The sequence below is a fragment of the Lissotriton helveticus genome, chromosome 11 (genome assembly GCF_964261635.1).
Source record: "Lissotriton helveticus chromosome 11, aLisHel1.1, whole genome shotgun sequence".
Lineage (NCBI taxonomy): Eukaryota > Metazoa > Chordata > Amphibia > Caudata > Salamandridae > Lissotriton > Lissotriton helveticus.
Window position 1 is genome coordinate 29,095,807 of NC_136072.1, and position 22,390 is coordinate 29,118,196.

A 22,390-nucleotide genomic window follows, 5' to 3' on the forward strand; every position below is an offset into this window, starting at 1 on the left:
CAGGTGTTAGCTTTTGGAGATATTCGCGCTTAGCGCGAATATCTCCAAAAGTTGGTAATAGGAGATAGCGATGTTAGTGACTGTTTCCAGTCGCTAACATCTTGGCACGGCCACTTTGCATGTCATTAGTGATAAATATCACTGACATGCAAAGCGGGGCCCAAGATGGTCGCTATCTCCTATTAGCTGTCACTAACTGGTGTTAGCGACAGCTTGGCAATAGGGAGATCATTTTATCTCCGCTTTCTTGGCTTTTAAAGCCAAAAAAGCGGAGATAAACCCCTTGATAATATACCCCCAGATTTTTTGTATTTGGTGGGTTCAAAGTCCAAATGCAGAAAATCAGACCCTGACCTGCTCTAGTTCCTTCCAGCCAGTCTAATCTTCCTTTACATGCTTTGGCGATTTTCTTACACTAGGATTTTACACTTTGGAGCATTAATCACTAGGGGGCATATTGGACATCTAACCTGGGCTTCTATTGGAATTCTATTACGCATATTATCAAGCCCATTATCGCCGTTTTAGCGGCAGTTTCCTGCCGCTAAAATGGCGATTATTTTAACGAGGTTCTTGCTAATATACCCCTAGGTTACTTTTTAGTGCAAAATGCTTTAAGGCCACCAGCACCTTTGTAAAGTTATTTCCGCCCTGTGCACAGCATTGCCTGCAGGTAGAAAGAGAGAGAATTTAATTGTATCTACTCTTGGACAATTGCTTTGGAAATACGAGTAAAATGTGCCCTCTTGAACCGTAACCTAAATTTAGAAGGCAACAGGTAAACATATTTTAACCCCATCCGCGCTGATGATGAGCTCAGCTCGTCATGAATAGCGGGATTCCGCAAACTGCCGCGCACAGCGGGAAAAGCCGCCGCAGCGATGCGGTTAACAATGCTCTATTTGGTCTTACATCCTGGGTTCACAAACTAGCCTGGCTTAGGGTTGAATGTGGTGTAATGGCGACCAAGTCGTGGGTCAGGCTAGCCATCTAGAAGAGAGTTTTCCCTAATCCATCCTTGGAATGACTATGGTCTGAACTAGGGGTGAGCGAATTTGCAAAGTTGCATTTTGATATCATTTATTCAAAACTTTAAAAAACTTTGTAAATTAATGAAACAGCTGTTGAAAAAAATTAACCAACAATAAGTAATGCTGGTAAAAGAAAGTAGGCAAGCGAACATTTTTAAAGATAATCCCCCACAAACAGGACTTTGGTGGAAAAATGTCATGCAAATCATTTTTTTTGTGGCAAATTTTTGCAAAAGTGACATACTTCACAATTTCATGAATCTGCAATATTTATTGCCTTCATAATTCTGCACACCCTAGCCCGGCCCATGGTCAGACTCAGGAATTGAGGGTTGCATTTATTTGAGGGTGTGAAAACATAAAATGAGTGGATGATACAATATTCTGTGTATGTAGATATAAGCCTTACTATGGATGTAAGAGTCAGGAGAGGTAGTAAAGAATTCCTATTAAGCTTTTGAGTCCCAGATAGCTTACCTCACCTGCATGTGCAACCCACTTCTCCACTCCTGATGCACTGTAAGACCAGAGAGATTTTGTTGTTTTTCAAGTTTTGTGCTAAGTCATAAACAAGTGTAGTAAGATTTTGGGTGTGCCTTTTAGTCTGGTCCTTTGTATCACGATAAACCCTTACAATTCAAAATTTTTAACAATTTAGAAGTCTTGACAGTAAGTATGAATATTATTTGGCCTAATTGTGGAATTTTTGTTAATGCTGTGGTTAAAGGGTCAACGGATTGAGCAAATCTCTGCAAAAGAGAAAGTGTTAAGTATTGATGAAATATATGTGTGATCCTCAGCAGCTCTGGTGTGCCTGAGGTCAGTGTGTTTCATGAATGGTGGGAAAATACCTTTTGGGTGTTTCATTATAGTGAAGACTTACTTTAATACTTTGTGAACATTGACTAAAATGAAATAATTTTCCAAGTGTGACGTAACTGTCATTTTTGACATTGAAGTCCAACACTTTGCGCCGTTGAGTTGCGTGTTGTCCGTGCTGTACCGCGGACTCCATCTTAAGCGCCAGGTATTGTGATATTCGAGTCATATTCCCTGTAGAAGGAGCAGCAGATCATGAGTGTGATGGAGGCGGACAGCGGGAACCACTTGAGGCCGCGGAGGCTCTGGACGATCCCTGAACCTCCTAAACAACCACCATAACATGGACCCCACTCCAAATACAAGAACCGTCCATCTGAGGAAGGCCCCTTTTGGCCTTGGCGGTTTTGCCGAAACGTGTTTAAGGTTTACCCCATCCGAAGCATTATCTGGCCGCAGCGCCAAGACAGGGCTGGTATGCTCTAAGTTATCCGAAGCACTATCTGACGGTGTTTCCCAGAATAGTCCATAAGCAGCATTAAATGGTCCAGCAATCTCGCGGAAAGATTCAGAAGCAACCCCAAATGCAGCATTATGTGTTGAAAGGTCCTGAGGTGAGCTTGGTTGGACCATATTTGTGGCATAATCTGGTGGTGTCTGCCAGACTGTTGGAGGATCTGTCCCATATGTGGCATTATCTGGCGGTATTTCCCAGATTGCTCCAGGATCTGCCCTATATGTAGTGTTATTCCAAGCGGGTCCGGGATCTACCCCATACAAAGCATTGCTGGCTGGTATCACCCATGATGCTTCAGGATTTCCCAGATTACTTGCATTGTCTAGCAGGGTCGGCCCCAATGGGTTAGTGGTATTGGAAAGAGAATGTATTCCGCTTTGCATTTCTTCTATAGGTGCCACTAAAGGAGGTGATGCAACAGATTGCCATGGTGCAGGGGCGCCCGGGGGGTCCTGGTTAGATACCCTCCAATCACAAATCCCCTGGCGGCAGGCCTCGCAGTGCTGCTTTTCATGGGGTCCCTCCCTCCTTCCGTAGGTGATGGAAGAGAGATCGTGGTCATCGGCACCCAGCTCTCCGTAGCAGGTCTTCCGTATCCTTCTCATCAGCTTGCCTACAACATTGTCAATGACCTCAGGGGTGAACGTTGGATCCTCTAAGCAGCCGGTGGAGCAACGCTTGCACTCTTGCCGGAAGATTCTCATTTTGACCAGACCTTGGCCGTCGAGCCAGTTCAGCTTCAGCTGGAAAAGAATATGTACGTGGCCCGAGATCCACCAGCGACGACATTTTGTGCAACGGAAGCTGGAAGAAACAAGCAGGAAAGTGAGCAAAACCATGCAGGGGAGACTCAAGCGACACTTCTGACTTGTTTCAATTAGAATGAAGACATTATCTTCTAGATCTTCTAAATACATCTAGAAACTAACAAAGAAGCAACATCTGAGGAACATGAGGGACATCACAGCATAGTTTTATTTTATTTATTTTTGGTGTTTTCTATAGCGCGAACATGACCCTGTACATGGTATCAGAGCGCTTTACAGGGTCTTACAACAATCCAACCCATACATATTCCGAGTCATTACTGGTTTGAAACAATTAGAATTACAAAAGGCATAGTTAAATATACAGGGCCCGAGTCACAGAACTAACTTAAGACAAAATCCTAAACTTACTACTTTTGGTATTCACAGAGTTAGGATTTTGTCTTAAGACCAACTTAAGACAGGCTTAATACAAAATCCTAACTTAAATCTGTCTTAAGTCTAACTTAAGTTTGTCTTATGACAAACTTAAGACAAAATCCTAACTTCTGTGAATACCAAAAGTAGTAAGCTTAGGATTTTTTCTTAAGTTAGTTCTGTGAATCGGGCCCAATGTATTCTAACAGATAGCTTATTTTAGCACTAACCAACATAATAAGACAAAGTATGAATATACAGATCCAGTAGTTAGCGTAATTAGACACAACATGAATATACAGGTCCCGTAATTGCAAAGACGGCTTGAGTTAGCATTCGAACAGCAAGGGAGCATGACAGATACATAGTTCAGCAGTAAGGTATTAGGGAAGAAATTTCTTCATGTAAAACAGTTTTGCTTCCTTTTTGAATGTTGTGATGTTTGAGAAGAACACTTCCTGATCCTTTGTTCCAATAGCAGTACAGACAGGACCCAACCCTGACCTGCTTCAAGCATGAAGGCCACTTCTGTGGTCGACAAAGTATCCCCAACTTGGAGACAGAATCCCCGAATGAAGCAAACATTCTGATAAGATTAAGACATCCCTTAAAACACTCTTGGCCCCGCGCTTAGATTCTGGCATTCGGACCTTCAGTCCGTTGGAGCGGGGAGCAAGCACCTATGCTTCAGGGGAGAACGACCAGCAACCCAAACTGATGCCTTTTGGAGAATACATATCTTGGCTGCAGGGGCATCGTGCTGTGGAGACATGTCTGAAAAATGGCCATGTATGTGGGTAGTATTGTAACCGTACCCCTAAATCAAGTTCAATTGCATGTACCCACATTTAAAAGGTCTCTGGTGTGTTGGAAGGTTTCCCTCTGAATGTCAGGGGTATTTTATGGGTTTTCAATGAAAACTGTATTGGATTTTGTCGCCGTCTCGCACAAAATTGGCGGAGGCCAACAAGCAACCCCAACTGGGCTGCCCATCTCATGACATTTTCAGCGGCAACATGACCGCCATCCAGACACTACTTTCACCCTCCCCTATATTTAAGTAGAGTAAGCTGGCTGGGATGTCTGCTCTTTTTAGAAGAGGTCATGTTACCACCCCTCCATACTAGACCCCTCCATCTGTGTTCTCAGCAAGTCGCGATTACGCCACTATCTATAATGGGATTAGTTAAAGTGCAGGCAGCATAGGCCCCTCTTGGTGTCTCTGCTTAGGGGTTCCAGGTTCCCAAAAGTCTATGAAATGAAATGAAATGAAATGAAATGAAATGAAAATGTGTTTTGTAGAGCGCAAAAATAGCTGCCCAGAGGCGTCCAAGCGCTATGGCTAACGATGTCTAGACAGCTGGGCAAGTGAACAGAAATAATCTGATTTATTTATTAAACAAAAAAGTTTTCAAGTGCTTCCTAAAAGAAGTGAGGTCTGAGTTGGACCTTAGATGCAGGGGTATACTGTTCCATAACCTAGCCGCATTCAGGGAAAAGGAACGACCACCTGATCTGGACCGTTTGACCTTTGGCACGACAGCACGAAAAGCATTGGTAGACCGTAGCTGTCTGCTAGGAAGGTAAGGGGTGATTAAGGGGCGACTAATCGCTGGGCCAGTTTCCCAGAAAGACTGATGAGCAACACAGAGAGATTTAAAACTAATCCTATCCCTTACAGGGAGCCAGTGCAGTCTTGTTAATCCAGGTTTGACAGAGGTCCTGCGGAGGATTTGAAGCAGGGTCCGGGCCGCACAGTTTTGGATCACCTGTAGCTTCTTCAATGTGAAGTCTGGGGCTCTAAAATAGAGTGCATTTCCAAAATCCAATCTGGAGAGAATCAGTCCCTGAACAACGATTTGTTTGGCCTCAAAAGGTAACAAGGGGAGGATCTTCCTCAACATTCTAATGAGGCCAAAACAGGTGGCAGATAGTACGACAGCTTGATGGTCAAGCATCAAGGACTTATCCAACCAAATACCCAAGCTCTTAATAGCATCCTTAGGGACTGGAGGAGGGCCCAGACATGCTGGCCAGATCTGGTCGACCGCCGATGGCGCCGAATGGCCCAACAGCATGACCTCTGTCTTGTCCCCATTAAGTTTGAGACAAGATAGGGTCATCCAGCTGCTGATTTCACTCAGGCAGCCCACCAGATCTGCCGTACCCGCAGGGTCTTCAGCCCGCGTCAAAGAGACCACCAGCTGGGTATCGTCCGCATAGGTCACGATCTTGATACCATATGGACGGACGATCCCAGCTAGCGGCCTCATGTATACATTAAACAGCGTCGGGCTGAGTGAAGAACCCTGCGGAACTCCACAGTCCAGGGGCCTACTGGTAGAGGTGGTGGTTCCCTCAAAAACCTGAAAATTTCTATCGGTTTAGAATGAGCTGATTCACTCCAACGCTCCTCCTTGGATCCCAATGTCCTGGAGACGCTGCAATAAGATTTTATGGTTCACAGTGTCAAAAGCGGCACTTAGATCGAGGAGGATGACTGCCACCGATCCTCCCCGATCCAAGATGCCTCTTGTTTCCTCCAGGACCGCAATAAGGCGGATTCCGTCCCATGCTTGGGGCGGAAGCCGGTTTGCGAGGGATCAAGCAGATTGTTCTTCTCTAAAAAATTAGTCAGGAGGCTATTAATATATTTTTCCAGTAACTTACTGGCCCAAGGAAGCAGAGAAATTGGACGGTAGTTACTGAAGTTGTTAATATCCATATTGGGCTTCTTAACAAGTGCTCTCACCCTAGCCTCTTTCCACACTGATGGGACTGTGTTGGTGGAGATTGAGGCATTTAGGGGCATATTACCAACGTTAAGCGATATTTATCGCTAACGATGCTTAGCAACGAATTTTTTAACGCTAAGCATCGTCAGAAATTACCGCAGATAAACCTTGCTATTATCAAGGTTTATCGCAAATGCGATAAAAAACGGCCGCAATGCATGAATATAGCTGAAAAGTCCGCGATATTCATGCATTACCGAGCTAATGCTCTTAGCCATGTTATCCACCTCCCATTGGATAACATGGCTAAGAACTGCTCAGGGCAGGTGTTAGTTTTTGGAGATATTCGCGCTTAGCGCGAATATCTCCAAAAGTTGGTAATAGGAGATAGCGATGTTAGCGACTGTTTCCAGTCGCTAACATCTTGGCACGCCCACTTTGCATGTCATTAGTGATAAATATCACTGACATGCAAAGTGGGGCCTAAGATGGTCGCTATCTCCTACTAGCTGTCGCTAACTGGTGTTAGCGACAGCTAGGTAATAGGGAGATAATTTTATCTCCGCTTTCTTGGCTTTTAAAGCCAAAAAAGCGGAGATAAACCCCCTTGATAATATGCCCCTAAGTACCTTCAGTATGACCGGAAGGATGCTGTGGCTAACAGTCTTTAAAAAGCTCGGAGGGGCGGGATCGCTGGGAGAGCCAGATTTAACCTGAGCCATCAGGGTAGCTAGTAAGTCCAGGTGGAGCAAAGGGAAGTTCTCCAGCACAGGTGACACACTATCTATCGTGTCGTGTTTGGAGTACACAGGAGTGGCTACTGGGATATCTGAATGAGTAGTTGGAAAAGAGGAATAAATAAGATCGACTTTATTATAAAAGTAATCCGCCATCTCACTACAACAAATTTGTAAATTATCACTGTTTATAGGGGGCTGGGGGAGAACAGTGAGACTCTTAACAATCCGGTAAATTTCCTTGGAATTAGATCTAGCTTCAGTGATCTTTTGCGTGTAATACCGAGATTGAGCTTTCTTAATCTCCAGCTTGTAGACCCTGATGGAATTCCTATATAGCGTTTTTTCTGAATCTATATAGCCCAGACGCCATTTCCTCTCTAACCTTTTGCACTTACGTTTAGTCCCCCTAAGCTCCTCAGTATACCAAGGGGCAGAGATCCTAGATCTTTTGACCCGAGTTGACTTCACTGAAAGAATGGTGTTCAACGATCGAATTATCCAATTGTTAAAATTATCATTGGCTACCGTAGGATCTGTGATGGTGGGAGGTATTGTAGCTTGTAGTTCATCGGCCCACTTATCTACTGGCAGTTTAGACCAATTTTGTGCGTCCCGTAATCCTGTCATAAGGGCAGGAGGTTTGTGGATGTGCCAGATTAACGGGACTAGTCGATGGTCAGTCCACGGAAGCACAATAGGGGGCTCTGTCACCAGGTCCGGGCAGTTGCTAAACACAGGGTCCAGCAAATGCCCTTTCACATGTGTAGGTGAGAGGACAAGTTGGGTTAGCTGTAATGCGGACAAGCCAGCGATTAGTTCCTGGGCAGCGTGGTCACCAGTGTCCTCAAAATGCATATTTAAATCACCCAGCAGCGTGAAATTAGCAGAGGTAGCAGCAAAATCTGCAACTGCTGAGGGCGCAGAGTCTATAAACTGTCTAACCGAGCCAGGAGGGCGGTAGACCAATACTCCGGAAAATGTTATATTTGGTGACAGTTCCAAACTAAACGGCATGCTTTCACAGTCCAGGACAGAGGTGGGGGCGCATCGACAGGTATAGCTATATTTAAACACTATTGCTAAACCGCCGCCTTTCCCAGATGTACTGTCTGCCCTAGCTATTTGGTAGCCCTGTGGCAATGCTTGAATGAGATCAGGCTCAGAAGACGAGGATAGCCATGTCTCAGTAAAAAAAACTACATCCGGATTATGCTCATCAAACAATAAGAATACTTCTGTTTGGTGCTTGGGTAAAGATCTACAATTTACAAGGAACATCCTAAAAGAGTGCCGGGATTCGATAGTCATAATGTCTTTAAGATAAGAATGGCAGTGTTGACAGTAGGAGGGCAGATTCAAAGGGCAATACAGATGGTCACATGTTTCTTTTACCGGAGGTCTCAGGCTGAGCAGCTCACTGAAGTTATATCTTCTAAAAGGGCCGTGGGAATGAACAGGGGTCGTGGCCCCTGGCCCCGTCCGGTCGCGGACGGGCGCAGACGGGATGACAACAACCCTTTATTCAGGTTAGAGGCAGGTGGGAGGCGTCCAACAGCTCGAGCGCCAACCCTGATTTCCCCAAATATGGCCTCCTAGAGCCCTGCCTCGTACAGCGTCAGCGCTGACTCTGCTGCGCTGGGGGCGGGATAGAGTGCGGTAGAAGTCACCAGTCTGGTGAGGTTAAAAACGTTAATAAAGGTAACGAAGGTTTAAACAATTTTCAAAAGGCACACAGTTAAAAGAAACAGCCCCCGGCTCACGCCTCAGGGGTCTAATACACGCTAGCATTCAGCGTGCTCGCGCATTTGAATCGATTTTATACCTGGCGGGCGGAAGGGCGTCCAACAACTCGAGCACCAACCCTGATTTCCCCCAATATGGCCTCCTAGAGCCCTGCCTCGTACAGCGTCAGCGCTGACTCTGCTGCGCTGGGGGCGGGATAGAGTGCGGTAGAAGTCACCAGTCTGGTGAGGTTAAAAACGTTAATAAAGGTAACGAAGGTTTAAACAATTTTCAAAAGGCACACAGTTAAAAGAAACAGCCCCCGGCTCACGCCTCAGGGGTCTAATACACGCTAGCAATCAGCGCGCTCGCGCATTTGAATCGATTTTATACCTGGCAGGCGGGAGGCGTCCAACAACTCGAGCGCCAACCCTGATTTCCCCCAATATGGCCTCCTAGAGCCCTGCCTCGTACAGCGTCAGCGCTGACTCTGCTGCGCTGGGGGCGGGATAGAGTGCGGTAGAAGTCACCAGTCTGGTGAGGTTAAAAACGTTAATAAAGGTAACGAAGGTTTAAACAATTTTCAAAATGCCCACAGTTAAAAGAAACAGCCCCCGGCTCACGCCTCAGGGGTCTAATACACGCTAGCAATCAGCGCGCTCGCGCATTTGAATCGATTTTATACCTGGCAGGCGGGAGGCGTCCAACAACTCGAGCGCCAACCCTGATTTCCCCCAATATGGCCTCCTAGAGCCCTGCCTCGTACAGCGTCAGCGCTGACTCTGCTGCGCTGGGGGCGGGATAGAGTGCGGTAGAAGTCACCAGTCTGGTGAGGTTAAAAACGTTAATAAAGGTAACGAAGGTTTAAACAATTTTCAAAATGCCCACAGTTAAAAGAAACAGCCCCCGGCTCACGCCTCAGGGGTCTAATACACGCTAGCAATCAGCGCGCTCACGCATTTGAATCAATTTTATACCTGGCAGGCGGGAGGCGTCCAACAACTCGAGCGCCAACCCTGATTTTCCCCAATATGGCCTCCTAGAGCCCTGCCTCGTACAGCGTCAGCGCTGACTCTGCTGCGCTGGGGGCGGGATAGAGTGCGGTAGAAGTCACCAGTCTGGTGAGGTTAAAAACGTTAATAAAGGTAACGAATGTTTAAACAATTTTCAAAATGCACACAGTTAAAAGAAACAGCCCCCGGCTCACGCCTCAGGGGTCTAATACACGCTAGCAATCAGCGCGCTCACGCATTTGAATCAATTTTATACCTGGCAGGCGGGAGGCGTCCAACAACTCGAGCGCCAACCCTGATTTTCCCCAATATGGCCTCCTAGAGCCCTGCCTCGTACAGCGTCAGCGCTGACTCTGCTGCGCTGGGGGCGGGATAGAGTGCGGTAGAAGTCACCAGTCTGGTGAGGTTAAAAACGTTAATAAAGGTAACGAATGTTTAAACAATTTTCAAAATGCACACAGTTAAAAGAAACAGCCCCCGGCTCACGCCTCAGGGGTCTAATGCACGCTAGCAATCAGCGCGCTCACGCATTTGAATCAATTTTATACCTGGCAGGCGGGAGGCGTCCAACAACTCGAGCGCCAACCCTGATTTTCCCCAATATGGCCTCCTAGAGCCCTGCCTCGTACAGCGTCAGCGCTGACTCTGCTGCGCTGGGGGCGGGATAGAGTGCGGTAGAAGTCACCAGTCTGGTGAGGTTAAAAACGTTAATAAAGGTAACGAATGTTTAAACAATTTTCAAAATGCACACAGTTAAAAGAAACAGCCCCCGGCTCACGCCTCAGGGGTCTAATACACGCTAGCAATCAGCGCGCTCACGCATTTGAATCAATTTTATACCTGGCAGGCGGGAGGCGTCCAACAACTCGAGCGCCAACCCTGATTTTCCCCAATATGGCCTCCTAGAGCCCTGCCTCGTACAGCGTCAGCGCTGACTCTGCTGCGCTGGGGGCGGGATAGAGTGCGGTAGAAGTCACCAGTCTGGTGAGGTTAAAAACGTTAATAAAGGTAACGAATGTTTAAACAATTTTCAAAATGCACACAGTTAAAAGAAACAGCCCCCGGCTCACGCCTCAGGGGTCTAATACACGCTAGCAATCAGCGCGCTCACGCATTTGAATCAATTTTATACCTGGCAGGCGGGAGGCGTCCAACAACTCGAGCGCCAACCCTGATTTTCCCCAATATGGCCTCCTAGAGCCCTGCCTCGTACAGCGTCAGCGCTGACTCTGCTGCGCTGGGGGCGGGATAGAGTGCGGTAGAAGTCACCAGTCTGGTGAGGTTAAAAACGTTAATAAAGGTAACGAAGGTTTAAACAATTTTCAAAATGCACACAGTTAAAAGAAACAGCCCCCGGCTCACGCCTCAGGGGTCTAATGCACGCTAGCAATCAGCGCGCTCGCGCATTTGAATCGATTTTATACCTGGCAGGCGGGAGGCGTCCAACAACTCGAGCGCCAACCCTGATTTTCCCCAATATGGCCTCCTAGAGCCCTGCCTCGTACAGCGTCAGCGCTGACTCTGCTGCGCTGGGGGCGGGATAGAGTGCGGTAGAAGTCACCAGTCTGGTGAGGTTAAAAACGTTAATAAAGGTAACGAAGGTTTAAACAATTTTCAAAATGCACACAGTTAAAAGAAACAGCCCCCGGCTCACGCCTCAGGGGTCTAATGCACGCTAGCAATCAGCGCGCTCGCGCATTTGAATCGATTTTATACCTGGCAGGCGGGAGGCGTCCAACAACTCGAGCGCCAACCCTGATTTTCCCCAATATGGCCTCCTAGAGCCCTGCCTCGTACAGCGTCAGCGCTGACTCTGCTGCGCTGGGGGCGGGATAGAGTGCGGTAGAAGTCACCAGTCTGGTGAGGTTAAAAACGTTAATAAAGGTAACGAAGGTTTAAACAATTTTCAAAATGCACACAGTTAAAAGAAACAGCCCCCGGCTCACGCCTCAGGGGTCTAATGCACGCTAGCAATCAGCGCGCTCGCGCATTTGAATCGATTTTATACCTGGCAGGCGGGAGGCGTCCAACAACTCGAGCGCCAACCCTGATTTTCCCCAATATGGCCTCCTAGAGCCCTGCCTCGTACAGCGTCAGCGCTGACTCTGCTGCGCTGGGGGCGGGATAGAGTGCGGTAGAAGTCACCAGTCTGGTGAGGTTAAAAACGTTAATAAAGGTAACGAAGGTTTAAACAATTTTCAAAAGGCACACAGTTAAAAGAAACAGCCCCCGGCTCACGCCTCAGGGGTCTAATGCACGCTAGCATTCAGCGCACTCGCGCATTTGAATCGATTTTATACCTGGCAGGCGGGAGGCGTCCAACAACTCGAGCGCCAACCCTGATTTTCCCCAATATGGCCTCCTAGAGCCCTGCCTCGTACAGCGTCAGCGCTGACTCTGCTGCGCTGGGGGCGGGATAGAGTGCGGTAGAAGTCACCAGTCTGGTGAGGTTAAAAACGTTAATAAAGGTAACGAAGGTTTAAACAATTTTCAAAAGGCACACAGTTAAAAGAAACAGCCCCCGGCTCACGCCTCAGGGGTCTAATGCACGCTAGCATTCAGCGCACTCGCGCATTTGAATCGATTTTATACCTGGCAGGCGGGAGGCGTCCAACAACTCGAGCGCCAACCCTGATTTTCCCCAATATGGCCTCCTAGAGCCCTGCCTCGTACAGCGTCAGCGCTGACTCTGCTGCGCTGGGGGCGGGATAGAGTGCGGTAGAAGTCACCAGTCTGGTGAGGTTAAAAACGTTAATAAAGGTAACGAAGGTTTAAACAATTTTCAAAAGGCACACAGTTAAAAGAAACAGCCCCCGGCTCACGCCTCAGGGGTCTAATGCACGCTAGCATTCAGCGCGCTCGCGCATTTGAATCGATTTTATACCTGGCAGGCGGGAGGCGTCCAACAACTCGAGCGCCAACCCTGATTTTCCCCAATATGGCCTCCTAGAACCCTGCCTCGTACAGCGTCAGCGCTGACTCTGCTGCGCTGGGGGCGGGATAGAGTGCGGTAGAAGTCACCAGTCTGGTGAGGTTAAAAACGTTAATAAAGGTAACGAAGGTTTAAACAATTTTCAAAAGGCACACAGTTAAAAGAAACAGCCCCCGGCTCACGCCTCAGGGGTCTAATGCACGCTAGCAATCAGCGCGCTCGCGCATTTGAATCAATTTTATACCTGGCAGGCGGGAGGCGTCCAACAACTCGAGCGCCAACCCTGATTTTCCCCAATATGGCCTCCTAGAGCCCTGCCTCGTACAGCGTCAGCGCTGACTCTGCTGCGCTGGGGGCGGGATAGAGTGCGGTAGAAGTCACCAGTCTGGTGAGGTTAAAAACGTTAATAAAGGTAACGAATGTTTAAACAATTTTCAAAAGGCACACAGTTAAAAGAAACAGCCCCCGGCTCACGCCTCAGGGGTCTAATGCACGCTAGCAATCAGCGCGCTCACGCATTTGAATCAATTTTATACCTGGCAGGCGGGAGGCGTCCAACAACTCGAGCGCCAACCCTGATTTTCCCCAATATGGCCTCCTAGAGCCCTGCCTCGTACAGCGTCAGCGCTGACTCTGCTGCGCTGGGGGCGGGATAGAGTGCGGTAGAAGTCACCAGTCTGGTGAGGTTAAAAACGTTAATAAAGGTAACGAAGGTTTAAACAATTTTCAAAAGGCACACAGTTAAAAGAAACAGCCCCCGGCTCACGCCTCAGGGGTCTAATGCACGCTAGCAATCAGCGCGCTCACGCATTTGAATCAATTTTATACCTGGCAGGCGGGAGGCGTCCAACAACTCGAGCGCCAACCCTGATTTTCCCCAATATGGCCTCCTAGAGCCCTGCCTCGTACAGCGTCAGCGCTGACTCTGCTGCGCTGGGGGCGGGATAGAGTGCGGTAGAAGTCACCAGTCTGGTGAGGTTAAAAACGTTAATAAAGGTAACGAAGGTTTAAACAATTTTCAAAAGGCACACAGTTAAAAGAAACAGCCCCCGGCTCACGCCTCAGGGGTCTAATGCACGCTAGCTATCTGGGTGATTGTACCTCTCAGCTCATGAGGCTCTGAAATTCTTTAACACCTCTTATAAGAGCTCTGTAGACTTTGTTTTGGTATCCCTTCTGGAAAAATGTAGCTGTTTAAAAGAGCTTTTCCTGTCTGCATGCCCCACATACCCTAGCACAGTGCTTCTTAACCTGTTGACTTCTGAGGACCCCCACTCAATCATTATATGGACCTCCAGTGAATCATTATTGGTGTCTGGGGACCCCCCACTAAGTCATTGCTGGCAGCAGGGAACCCCGGTCTAAGCACTGTCGATGATTTGAACCGCAGAACAATACATAAAAAATACAGAGAAAAGCATTCAATAAACAAATACACAAATGATGATACATTTTATTTAATTCACAAACACATATAAATAAAACAAAATTTTATAGAAAGGTTAGAGATTTTCTAAATTCAGTCGAGGCCGCTCATCGTCCATACTATATTTTGTTTGATGCACCTGCACTTCTCCCACGAGCCAATCTGAGGATACTAATTTCGTTTTTAGCCTGAAATTTCAAATTCCTTCAGATTTATAGTTTGTTTTAACATTTTCAGTTGTACATTTAGCTTCTTTATTTATATACACTTTATTATTCTGTGAATAATATTTAATTTTCTAATTAGTCGCAGACCCCTGAGGAGGCTTCGCGGACCCCCAGGGGTCCCTGGACTGCAGGTTGGGAACCACTGTCCTAGCACTTCATAGGGTTAGTTGCCATATCCAGCCCCTCAAACATGTTACTCTCTTGCTGGTCTTTCTCCCGCCCGCTGCTCCATATCATCTCCTTGCTCCTCGGTGCACCTGTCCTTCCGGGGGAGGGTTGGAGCACGCCTCTGTCCCCATGGCACCACCTTCAAACAGCTCCGATACCTGTCCAGCTCTGGGCTTCCTCTCTAGATCTGTCCCAAGAAATGGGGAGTAGCAGAAATTGACGGATGTATGACATTACAACGCATGCTTTTACATTGCATGCTTTTACAACGCGGTTTTTACAACGCATACCATTACAACGCATAGTGCTTTTAGGCGCTGGATAGTGAATTGTTTAATTTACTATTCCAACTCCAGTCCCCGTGGATAGTAGGGAAGGTGTTGGATAGTACATTAAACCTATTCCCTATCCTAGAGCGCCCCCCAGCGCAATGCGTTGTAATGGTTTGCGTAGTAAAAGTTGCGTTGTAAAGGCACTGCGTGGTAAAAGTTGCGTTGTAAAGGTTGTTTACCGAAATGGACACTTACATGTGTACAGTGTAGTAACTTTAGACTCCTTCAGTGTCTCCTAGATGCTTTCACTCCCTGAACAATGGGGTAGAAACAAGTAAATGTACACTCGGAAATGGTGAACAGCAAAAACGTATGAAGTTACACCAAGGTGTAGCAGTAAATGAGCACGTAAGTAAATATATATGTGTATTTACCTTTGTGAGTAGGCCTCAATGTGTCTTATAAGTAACATGCCAGCAAGTTTTAGCATGGGTTTGATGTGGTGATAAGTACCTTCTGTGTATTGATGTCATGGGAAAGTTGACATCAACAGCAGGTAAGTACTACCACTAACATGACCATTTGTACCACTGGCCCCACACTTGACCTATGGTCTAGGATTTCTTTAAAATAGCATCAAAAACAGAAACTAAACAGAGGTTTGCTCCAGGATTTCTCCCATCAACTGCTTCTTCCATCACCACCACCACTACCACCTCCACCCGTCCACGTCCTCCCCACCCACAAATGTTTGGTTCCAAGGGGTGAGAATGACAGCCTTACCTGCCACAGGTTTTCACAGTGTATTTTTTCCACCCTGAGCCCTGCTCTAGGTGGTTATGCAGCTTCAGCTTCCAGGTGTTGCCACGTTCCAGTTCTTTGGCTCTGATATAAAATACGGTGTACCAACTCTCATCCAGTTCCATGTCTACGTCTCTGCGGCTTCGGGAGCTTAACACTACTCCTGGTGCGATCCTCGGCCACAAGAACGAACCTGCATTATTGCGATGCAGCTAAGAAGCAAACATGCCTTTCACTATGACAAGAAACTTGATTCCTGTCTTTGGCATTGGGCCTATCTCTGCAATGCCAACCTTTGGTACCTGTTGAGATACACATCTCTTCTGGTGACTTCCTTATCGATGGTTACGGAACTGCTGTGTTGTTTTGTTAGAGGCCGCTTTATTGTAGGTAACCTTGTGTCATTGGTGTTCTCCATTGCCTTGTGTTTGCTTTGTTCGCCCTAAGTTGGCAGGGCATGCCCAGACGTGGGTCCCTTGCTCACTTAGCCACTGGATTCAAGCTAGCCTGGCTGATGAGGGAATAAGAATAAGAATAACTTTATTGACTGTGCGATTACTTAAAATCTTTACAGTATAAAACACATAATCATCCCCCCCACCGGAGTGCCTTCCCCCAGTAAAGCCCTATGTACTACATTAGGATAACATAATGACAGTTTTTGCTACATTATGTTCGTTAAAACTTCTGCTAAAATTATTATTATTAATATATATTTTTTTTTGTTCCTTGTCTTTACGCCTTCAAGAATCTATGAATTTTTGACGGAGTTCAGCAAGGTTATTCTTATCACAAAGCCAATTGTCAGTGGGAAAGTTCTACACAATCCCCTTGTCTGACCCTGATATAATTTCTGGGTCCAATAGTCCCACTTACTTTGCAAAAGCTCCCTAGGTTAACTGACTTCTTACGTTGTTAGGGCACCAGATGGGGCTCATGGCACAATGACAGGACCCTTGGGATCAGTGGCCTTTTGATGGAAATCAAGTGCAATTCTGACTTGATGAATAAACTTACCTACCCTAGCTAGTAGACAGGTCGTAGTTTCCGAAAGGCACCAGTCTGAGGCCTCTCTGCAGGTTCTAAATCCTAGGTTCCGTAGGGCCGGGCGCAGCAGACGATAGCGCTCATTATCCAACTTTGTACAGCAGCACAAAAGGTGTAACCAGGATTCTCTGCGGTAGTTGCATAGCCGGCAGGCGATGGCACAATCAGCTTGTGCCCATTTTGGGTTAAAATCCATGATCCTAAGGGCCAAGAGTCGCAGATACAGAATTTTCTTTCTTGCCTGAGTTGATAGTGCATCTTGCAGGTATGGTTGGGGTTTGCCAGGAATATACGACTTGTCCAGGGCCAGAGTTAATGGATAGTGCCGGAGTGATGAGCAATCAGTCTCGAACGAGATGGTCTGGACTTGGCGCTTTACAGCTTGGGCCCAGGCGGAGTAGGGAATTTCATGAAGGGGGAGGCTGTTTCCCTCGATTTTCAATAAGTCGATGCCTTGTTCCACCTTGGTGTGCCATGGGGTGCCCGCTTCTCCAAATATAATTTTTAGAAAATGTTTGAGGTTGTTTTCAGGTGCTTTAAGTACTTTGATGTAATATTTTAACAGGTCCCCCTGTAGTACCAGCTCTGGGCGTTTCAAGCCTATTTCTAGCCTTAGCCGGTTGTTCCTTGCCTGTCTTGGGGCCTGTAGCACAAGCTTATACGCTTTCACCTGGGCCGCGTTGATCACTTTCTCAAATGCTCCTGGGTAGGCTATGTGACCATACGTAATAGAGGGAATCAGTTTTGCCCTAAGTACAGTCAGCATCGGTTCTACTGAAGGATTAGCTAGGCGCTGACTAAGACGTCTGAGAGACAACATTATTTTGTCCATTTTTGGTTTTAGCTCCTTTAAGTGTTTGACTGCGGTGGCCCTCTCTGACACCCAGACCCCCAGGTAATTATATGATGAGGCTGTGCTGATTCGGTGTTCCCCCAAGGACCATGTTGCTTGATTTTTATGGTGGTATTTACCGAAGAATACAATCTTTGTCTTGCTCTCATTGATCTGTAAGCTGTTTTCTTTGTTATATATTGCAAGACTGTTTAAAGCTCTTTGGAGCCCCACCCTGGTGTGGTCCATGGCTGATGAGGGCTGCTAGCCCGAAACCTGTCCCAGGATGCTCCTTTCCTGTTCAGGGAGGACCTGGCTTGGCAGTTCGGGCTGGACTGTTCCCATGAGGCACAGGGTCAAGACTGATTTGCATATAGCGGTGTCTGAACTGGGGTGGCGAAGTGAGCTAAAGAACGAGGATGGATTCAACCCAGATCTGTGACTTTGGGGTGAGTGTCTGAAAAGTTTTAGCACTCCGTCCATCATCTCCTTGAGTTTGCTTTGTTCTCCATTGCCACACAGGACTGAAGAAAATACCTTGGTCTACTTGCCTGTAACCGTCAGTGCCCTGGGGCAGCTTTGCAAGGTATTTTGGGGTATGTATCTTTGTACTCTTTTACATACTCTTACGAAATAGGCCCAAAAAATCTAAACTGCGCATAAAGTGGGAATACTTAGGAGATATCCGCATGCAATTTGTAGGAATAGAAAGGACTGTACTCTCTTTGCACTTTTACTAATCAATCAATTAGGATATGCATAGCGCTGCTAATCACACCATAGGGTGTCCAGGCACTGGTATGTGGCTGCTATCAGTGGAAGAGCAGTGTATTGAGTTATTTTCTGAATTTCGTGAGCAAGGATGCTATTCGGAGGTGCACGGGGAGGTCGTTCCAAGACTTGGCGGCGAGGTGGGAGACGGATCGATATCCGCTGTGGCTTCGACGGATGCGAGGAGTGTGTGCGAGGGCGAGGGCAGCGAAGCGCAGGTGTCTGGAGGGTTGAGGAAAGTTCAGGTGGTGGTTAATGTACGCAGGTCCTTGACCAAGGAGGGCTTTGTAACAGGAAGTGGGACATTTCAGTAAGATTTCACAAACGAGTACTTGTGTACGACTTCTTCCCACACTCTTCAATGCATTTGTGAATCAGCCTCATTCAGTCGTACTCTTCCACATCCAAGACCTTATTTTGGGGGATCTTCCTGTGCATGAACAATCTTCCCCTGCATGCAGACACCCTTGCACTACGATGCAAGGGTGCCTGCATTGGTGATGCAGCGCTAAGGGTAGCGCCAGTGCAGGGTAAGTGTAGCGCCAGCGCAAGGGGAAACGCAAGGCTGAACCATATTCTTGTAAATATGGTGCAGCCTTGCGTTTCTGAAGTAGCGGAGAGAGGCATTAAGCAATGACGGCTAACGCCTCATTCCGACACTTCTATTGTACCTATGCCCCTGAATGTCTATACTCGGGCTGCCATAGAACACAAACTGAGTCACTGAAGTACTTGAAAGGTCATGTGACAGTTACTGGGGGCCAAGATCAACCAGTGACCCAAGCTAGAGGCTGACCACCGTTGCCCCGCCCACCCACAGGTTCGCTAATCTGCATTGTGCCTCCTCTTCAAGTGCTCAGCCTGCGTTAATGCTAATGGTCGTTAAACTTTAATATCATCCTGGGCAATGTTGCGACCACGCCTCAGCAAAATGTTATTTACGCAGGACTAATTGGAGTAATTTTGTTAATTTTGCAATACTCTTGTAATGCACATTACTGAAAGTTACGTGATTAGGCCAGTTCTCGTAATTTGCGGCAAAAATGCCTAACCACGAGCAGAGGAACAGAATAGAGGCGCTGCGGGCTATTGCAGTTCCTGTTCTGTTGCACTAGTGTTATTTTTTCTTATCTCAAAATGCATCCTTGGGTTTGTTTTGGATGTGAGGATGCATTTTCCTCCAAGAAAAGACAACCAAAAGCAATGTTACTCTCCTTACGTAATTCTGCGTAATCTCGTGCAATTTTCCTGTAATTTCATGCAACTACACTACAGCAAATTACATGCGGTATGTCCAGCCCAAGAAGCAACACCACTGACAGCTTCAGAGCCAACAGGGATAACGCAGATCACTCACAATCCTACTTCAGGCATAACATGCACACACCCTAACCTCTTCATCCACCCCTTTTTCCAGCTCTTCCTGAGATGTTCCCACCTTGCCATACACACCTCTGGCCTGGCACAGCAATACCATTCACTCTTTCATCCTTTACCTCATTCTCAAATGTTTAATTCTCCAAGGGGAGTGAGATCAAATGGGTGTTCAGGCAAATCAATGGAAATGCAACATTTTTGGTGCGCAAGGAAAGTTTTCTGGGTGGATAATCCTTCTGCAGGCTTTTGGAGTCAGACGGCTTATTTTAAAGGGTGAAGACGTGTCTCAGGAGGGTGGCAGCCTCCAAAGGAGGATGAACTGAGAGAGGTGCATTTGGAGAGGAGCCTTTCATGTTGGCATCACCACAATTGTATTCAAATGGTTTTCTAAATTTGCCCTACAGGTATGTGAGCCGTGTTCCCTTAAGACCTCTTTCTCCATCTCGTTCTGGGCATCCGACGGGTTCCCGCCTTTGCCAGCCATGCTGATGAGTGTAACCTCAAGCAGGATGTTGGAAGAATCTCTGCCATATCCTTAAGCGCACACCTTTAATCAATCAATCAATAAGGATTTACATAGCGTGGCTAGTCACCCGTGAGTGAATCCAGGTGCTAAGGGTGATGCTGCTTTAAGTGAGTTCAGTTGAACAGCCAGGTCTTGAGTGCCTTCTGGAATTCTAGGGGAGAGGTGGAAGCCCAGAGGTGCAGAGGGAGGTTATTCCAGGATCTAGCCGCGTGGTAGGAGAGGGAATGTCTTCCACTGTTGCTTCGGCAGATGCGGGGGTGTGGAAGGGAGAGGGTGGCATAGCGCAGGTGTCTGGAGGGTCGGTAGATGTTCAGGTGGTGGTTGATGTAGGCTGGTTCTTGGTGGTGGAGGGCCTTGTAGGTGTGGATAAGCATCTTGAACTGGCATATCTTCTGGATAGGTAGGTAGTGGAGTTTCTTGAGGTGAGGGGTGATGTGGGCCCATTTGGGGAGATTGAGGATGAGTCTGGCCATGGAGGTCTGTATGGTCTGCAGTCTCTTTAGGAGGTGTGTGGTGATTCCTGCATAGAGGGCGTTGCCGTAGTCCAGGCAGCTGGTGACTAGGGCTTGAATAACATATGTTTGGTGTGGACGAGGAGCCATTTGAAGATTTTCCGGAGCATGCAAAGAGTGAGGAGGCAGGAAGAAGAGACTGCATTGATCTGGGTTTTCACAGTTAGTTTGCTATCAAGATGATGCCAAGATTACGAGCATGGTCTGTCGGTGTGGGTGAGGGCCCAGTTTCAAGCGCTATCAGGAGTCATTCCACGAGGAGGTGTTGTTGCCGAAGATCAGCACTTCTGTTTTGTCTGTGTTGAGTTTCAGGTCGTTGTTTTTCATCCAGTCGGCAATGCTGCCATACACCTGAAGAAGTTGGCTTTCGTTGTGGTGGGGACTTCTGAGAGTGAGAGTTGGGTGTTGTCTGCACAGGGTATGATGTTTAATCCATGGGCTCTGACGATGTTTTTAGCGGGGTGTCATGTAGGTGTTGAACAGAGTGGGCTGAGTGACGAGCCTTGAGGAACACTGCAGATAATGTCCTTGGTTCCGAGGTGAGTGGTGGAAGCATGCCTCTCTAGTTCTTCTGGTGAGGAAGGAGGTGATCCACTTGAGGGTGTGTCCTTGTAAACTGATGTGATGTAGTTTTTTTTATCAGAGTTTGGTATAAAACGGTGTTGAATGCTGCAGAGAGGTCAAGGAGGATCAGAGCTGCCATTTCTCCCCGGTCGAGGAGGATCAGGGCCGCCATTTCTCCCCGGTCGAGGAGGGTTCTGATGTCATCAGTGGCAGCGATTAGGGATATTTCAGTGCTGTAGTTGGAGTGGAATCCAGATTGAGAGGTGTTGCCAAGATGGGTGTTCTCCAAGTGTTCAGTGAGTTGGCAGCAGATGGCTCTTTCACTTCTATTGCGGGAGGGGAGAAGATGTAAATGTAAATGTATGAAACTTATATAGCGCAGGACTTACCCTGGGGCATCTCCGCGCTTGCTTAGGGAACCCGTCCTGGTATTCCCCTGTGAGAAACCCCGGCAGGGTATCCACAAGGTGAAAGCCAGGCATCCCGCCGCGAGGGGCCGATGTGGAGATTAAGCAAGCTATTGCCCAGAGTCGCAGAGTGTGACCCCGTGAGTCGAGTAGGCACCGGAGCGAGAATTGTCGAGACCGTGGAATTTATGAGCCCGAGACCCGCCGAGGCGGGGAATCGAACCCTGGTCCATGGTCGATCTCAGATTCCGGGTCTGCCGCCTCTAACCACTGAGCCACACTTCTCCTTGGGGATATAGTTTTTGAGTTCACCGGGGTCAGCAGACAGTTTCTTGAGAAGGGGTTTGACTTCTGCGCGTTTTCCATTCTTTGGGGAAGGACTCCGTGGTGAGAAAAAAGGGTTGAAAAGGGTGGTCTGGTCGCTGCTGATCTTCTTTCTCCAGAGGTTGAAAATATGGTGAGGGCAGGGGGTCCGTGGGGGCTTGTGAGTGGATGGAGTTCTTGATTGCTGTGGTGTTCTGTGTGGTACTCTGGTTCCAGGTGGTGAGTATGCAGTCGGGTCTTGCTTCAGTGAGAGCTAGGTGGCCAAAGAGGTCAGTCGGGGTGTGCTATGGTTCAAAATTCTTGTAGATGGTGGAGATATTGCCATGGAGGAAATTCGCCAAGGTGTCATAAAGTTCTTGGGAAGGGGTGATGATGTTTTCAGTGGGTGAGGGATTGGAGATCTCTCTGAGGATGTATGACGTTACAACGCATACTTTTACAAC

General features: G+C 47.5%; 1 protein-coding gene across 2 annotated transcripts; it reads right to left on the reverse strand.

The window, feature by feature from the left end:
- Positions 1–1,063: 1,063 nt before the first annotated feature.
- LOC144791084 (uncharacterized) lies at positions 1,064–15,778 on the reverse strand. Of its 2 annotated transcripts, none has more exons than XM_078665735.1 (2): positions 15,570–15,778; positions 1,064–3,171 (listed from the first exon to the last, which is right to left on the reverse strand). In XM_078665735.1, exons 1-2 carry the CDS (start codon positions 15,710–15,712, stop codon positions 2,076–2,078), a joined length of 1,239 nt encoding a protein of 412 aa, XP_078521861.1. In that variant the 5' UTR covers positions 15,713–15,778; the 3' UTR covers positions 1,064–2,075. The 2 variants fall into 2 exon arrangements, with proteins under 2 accessions (XP_078521861.1, XP_078521862.1); XM_078665736.1 differs by lacking the exon at positions 15,570–15,778 and adding an exon at positions 4,007–4,802 and having other exon boundaries at positions 1,064–3,544.
- Positions 15,779–22,390: the final 6,612 nt, after the last annotated feature.

Bases quoted from the DNA above. Each gene is read 5' to 3' on its own strand.
- LOC144791084 (XM_078665735.1), bottom strand. From the start codon at position 15,712: ATGGAACTGGATGAGAGTTGGTACACCGTATTTTATATCAGAGCCAAA. The intron at 3,172-15,569 runs GTAAGGCTGTCA...TGTTTCTTCCAG, and splicing joins ACTGTGAAAACCTGTGGCAG to CTTCCGTTGCACAAAATGTC.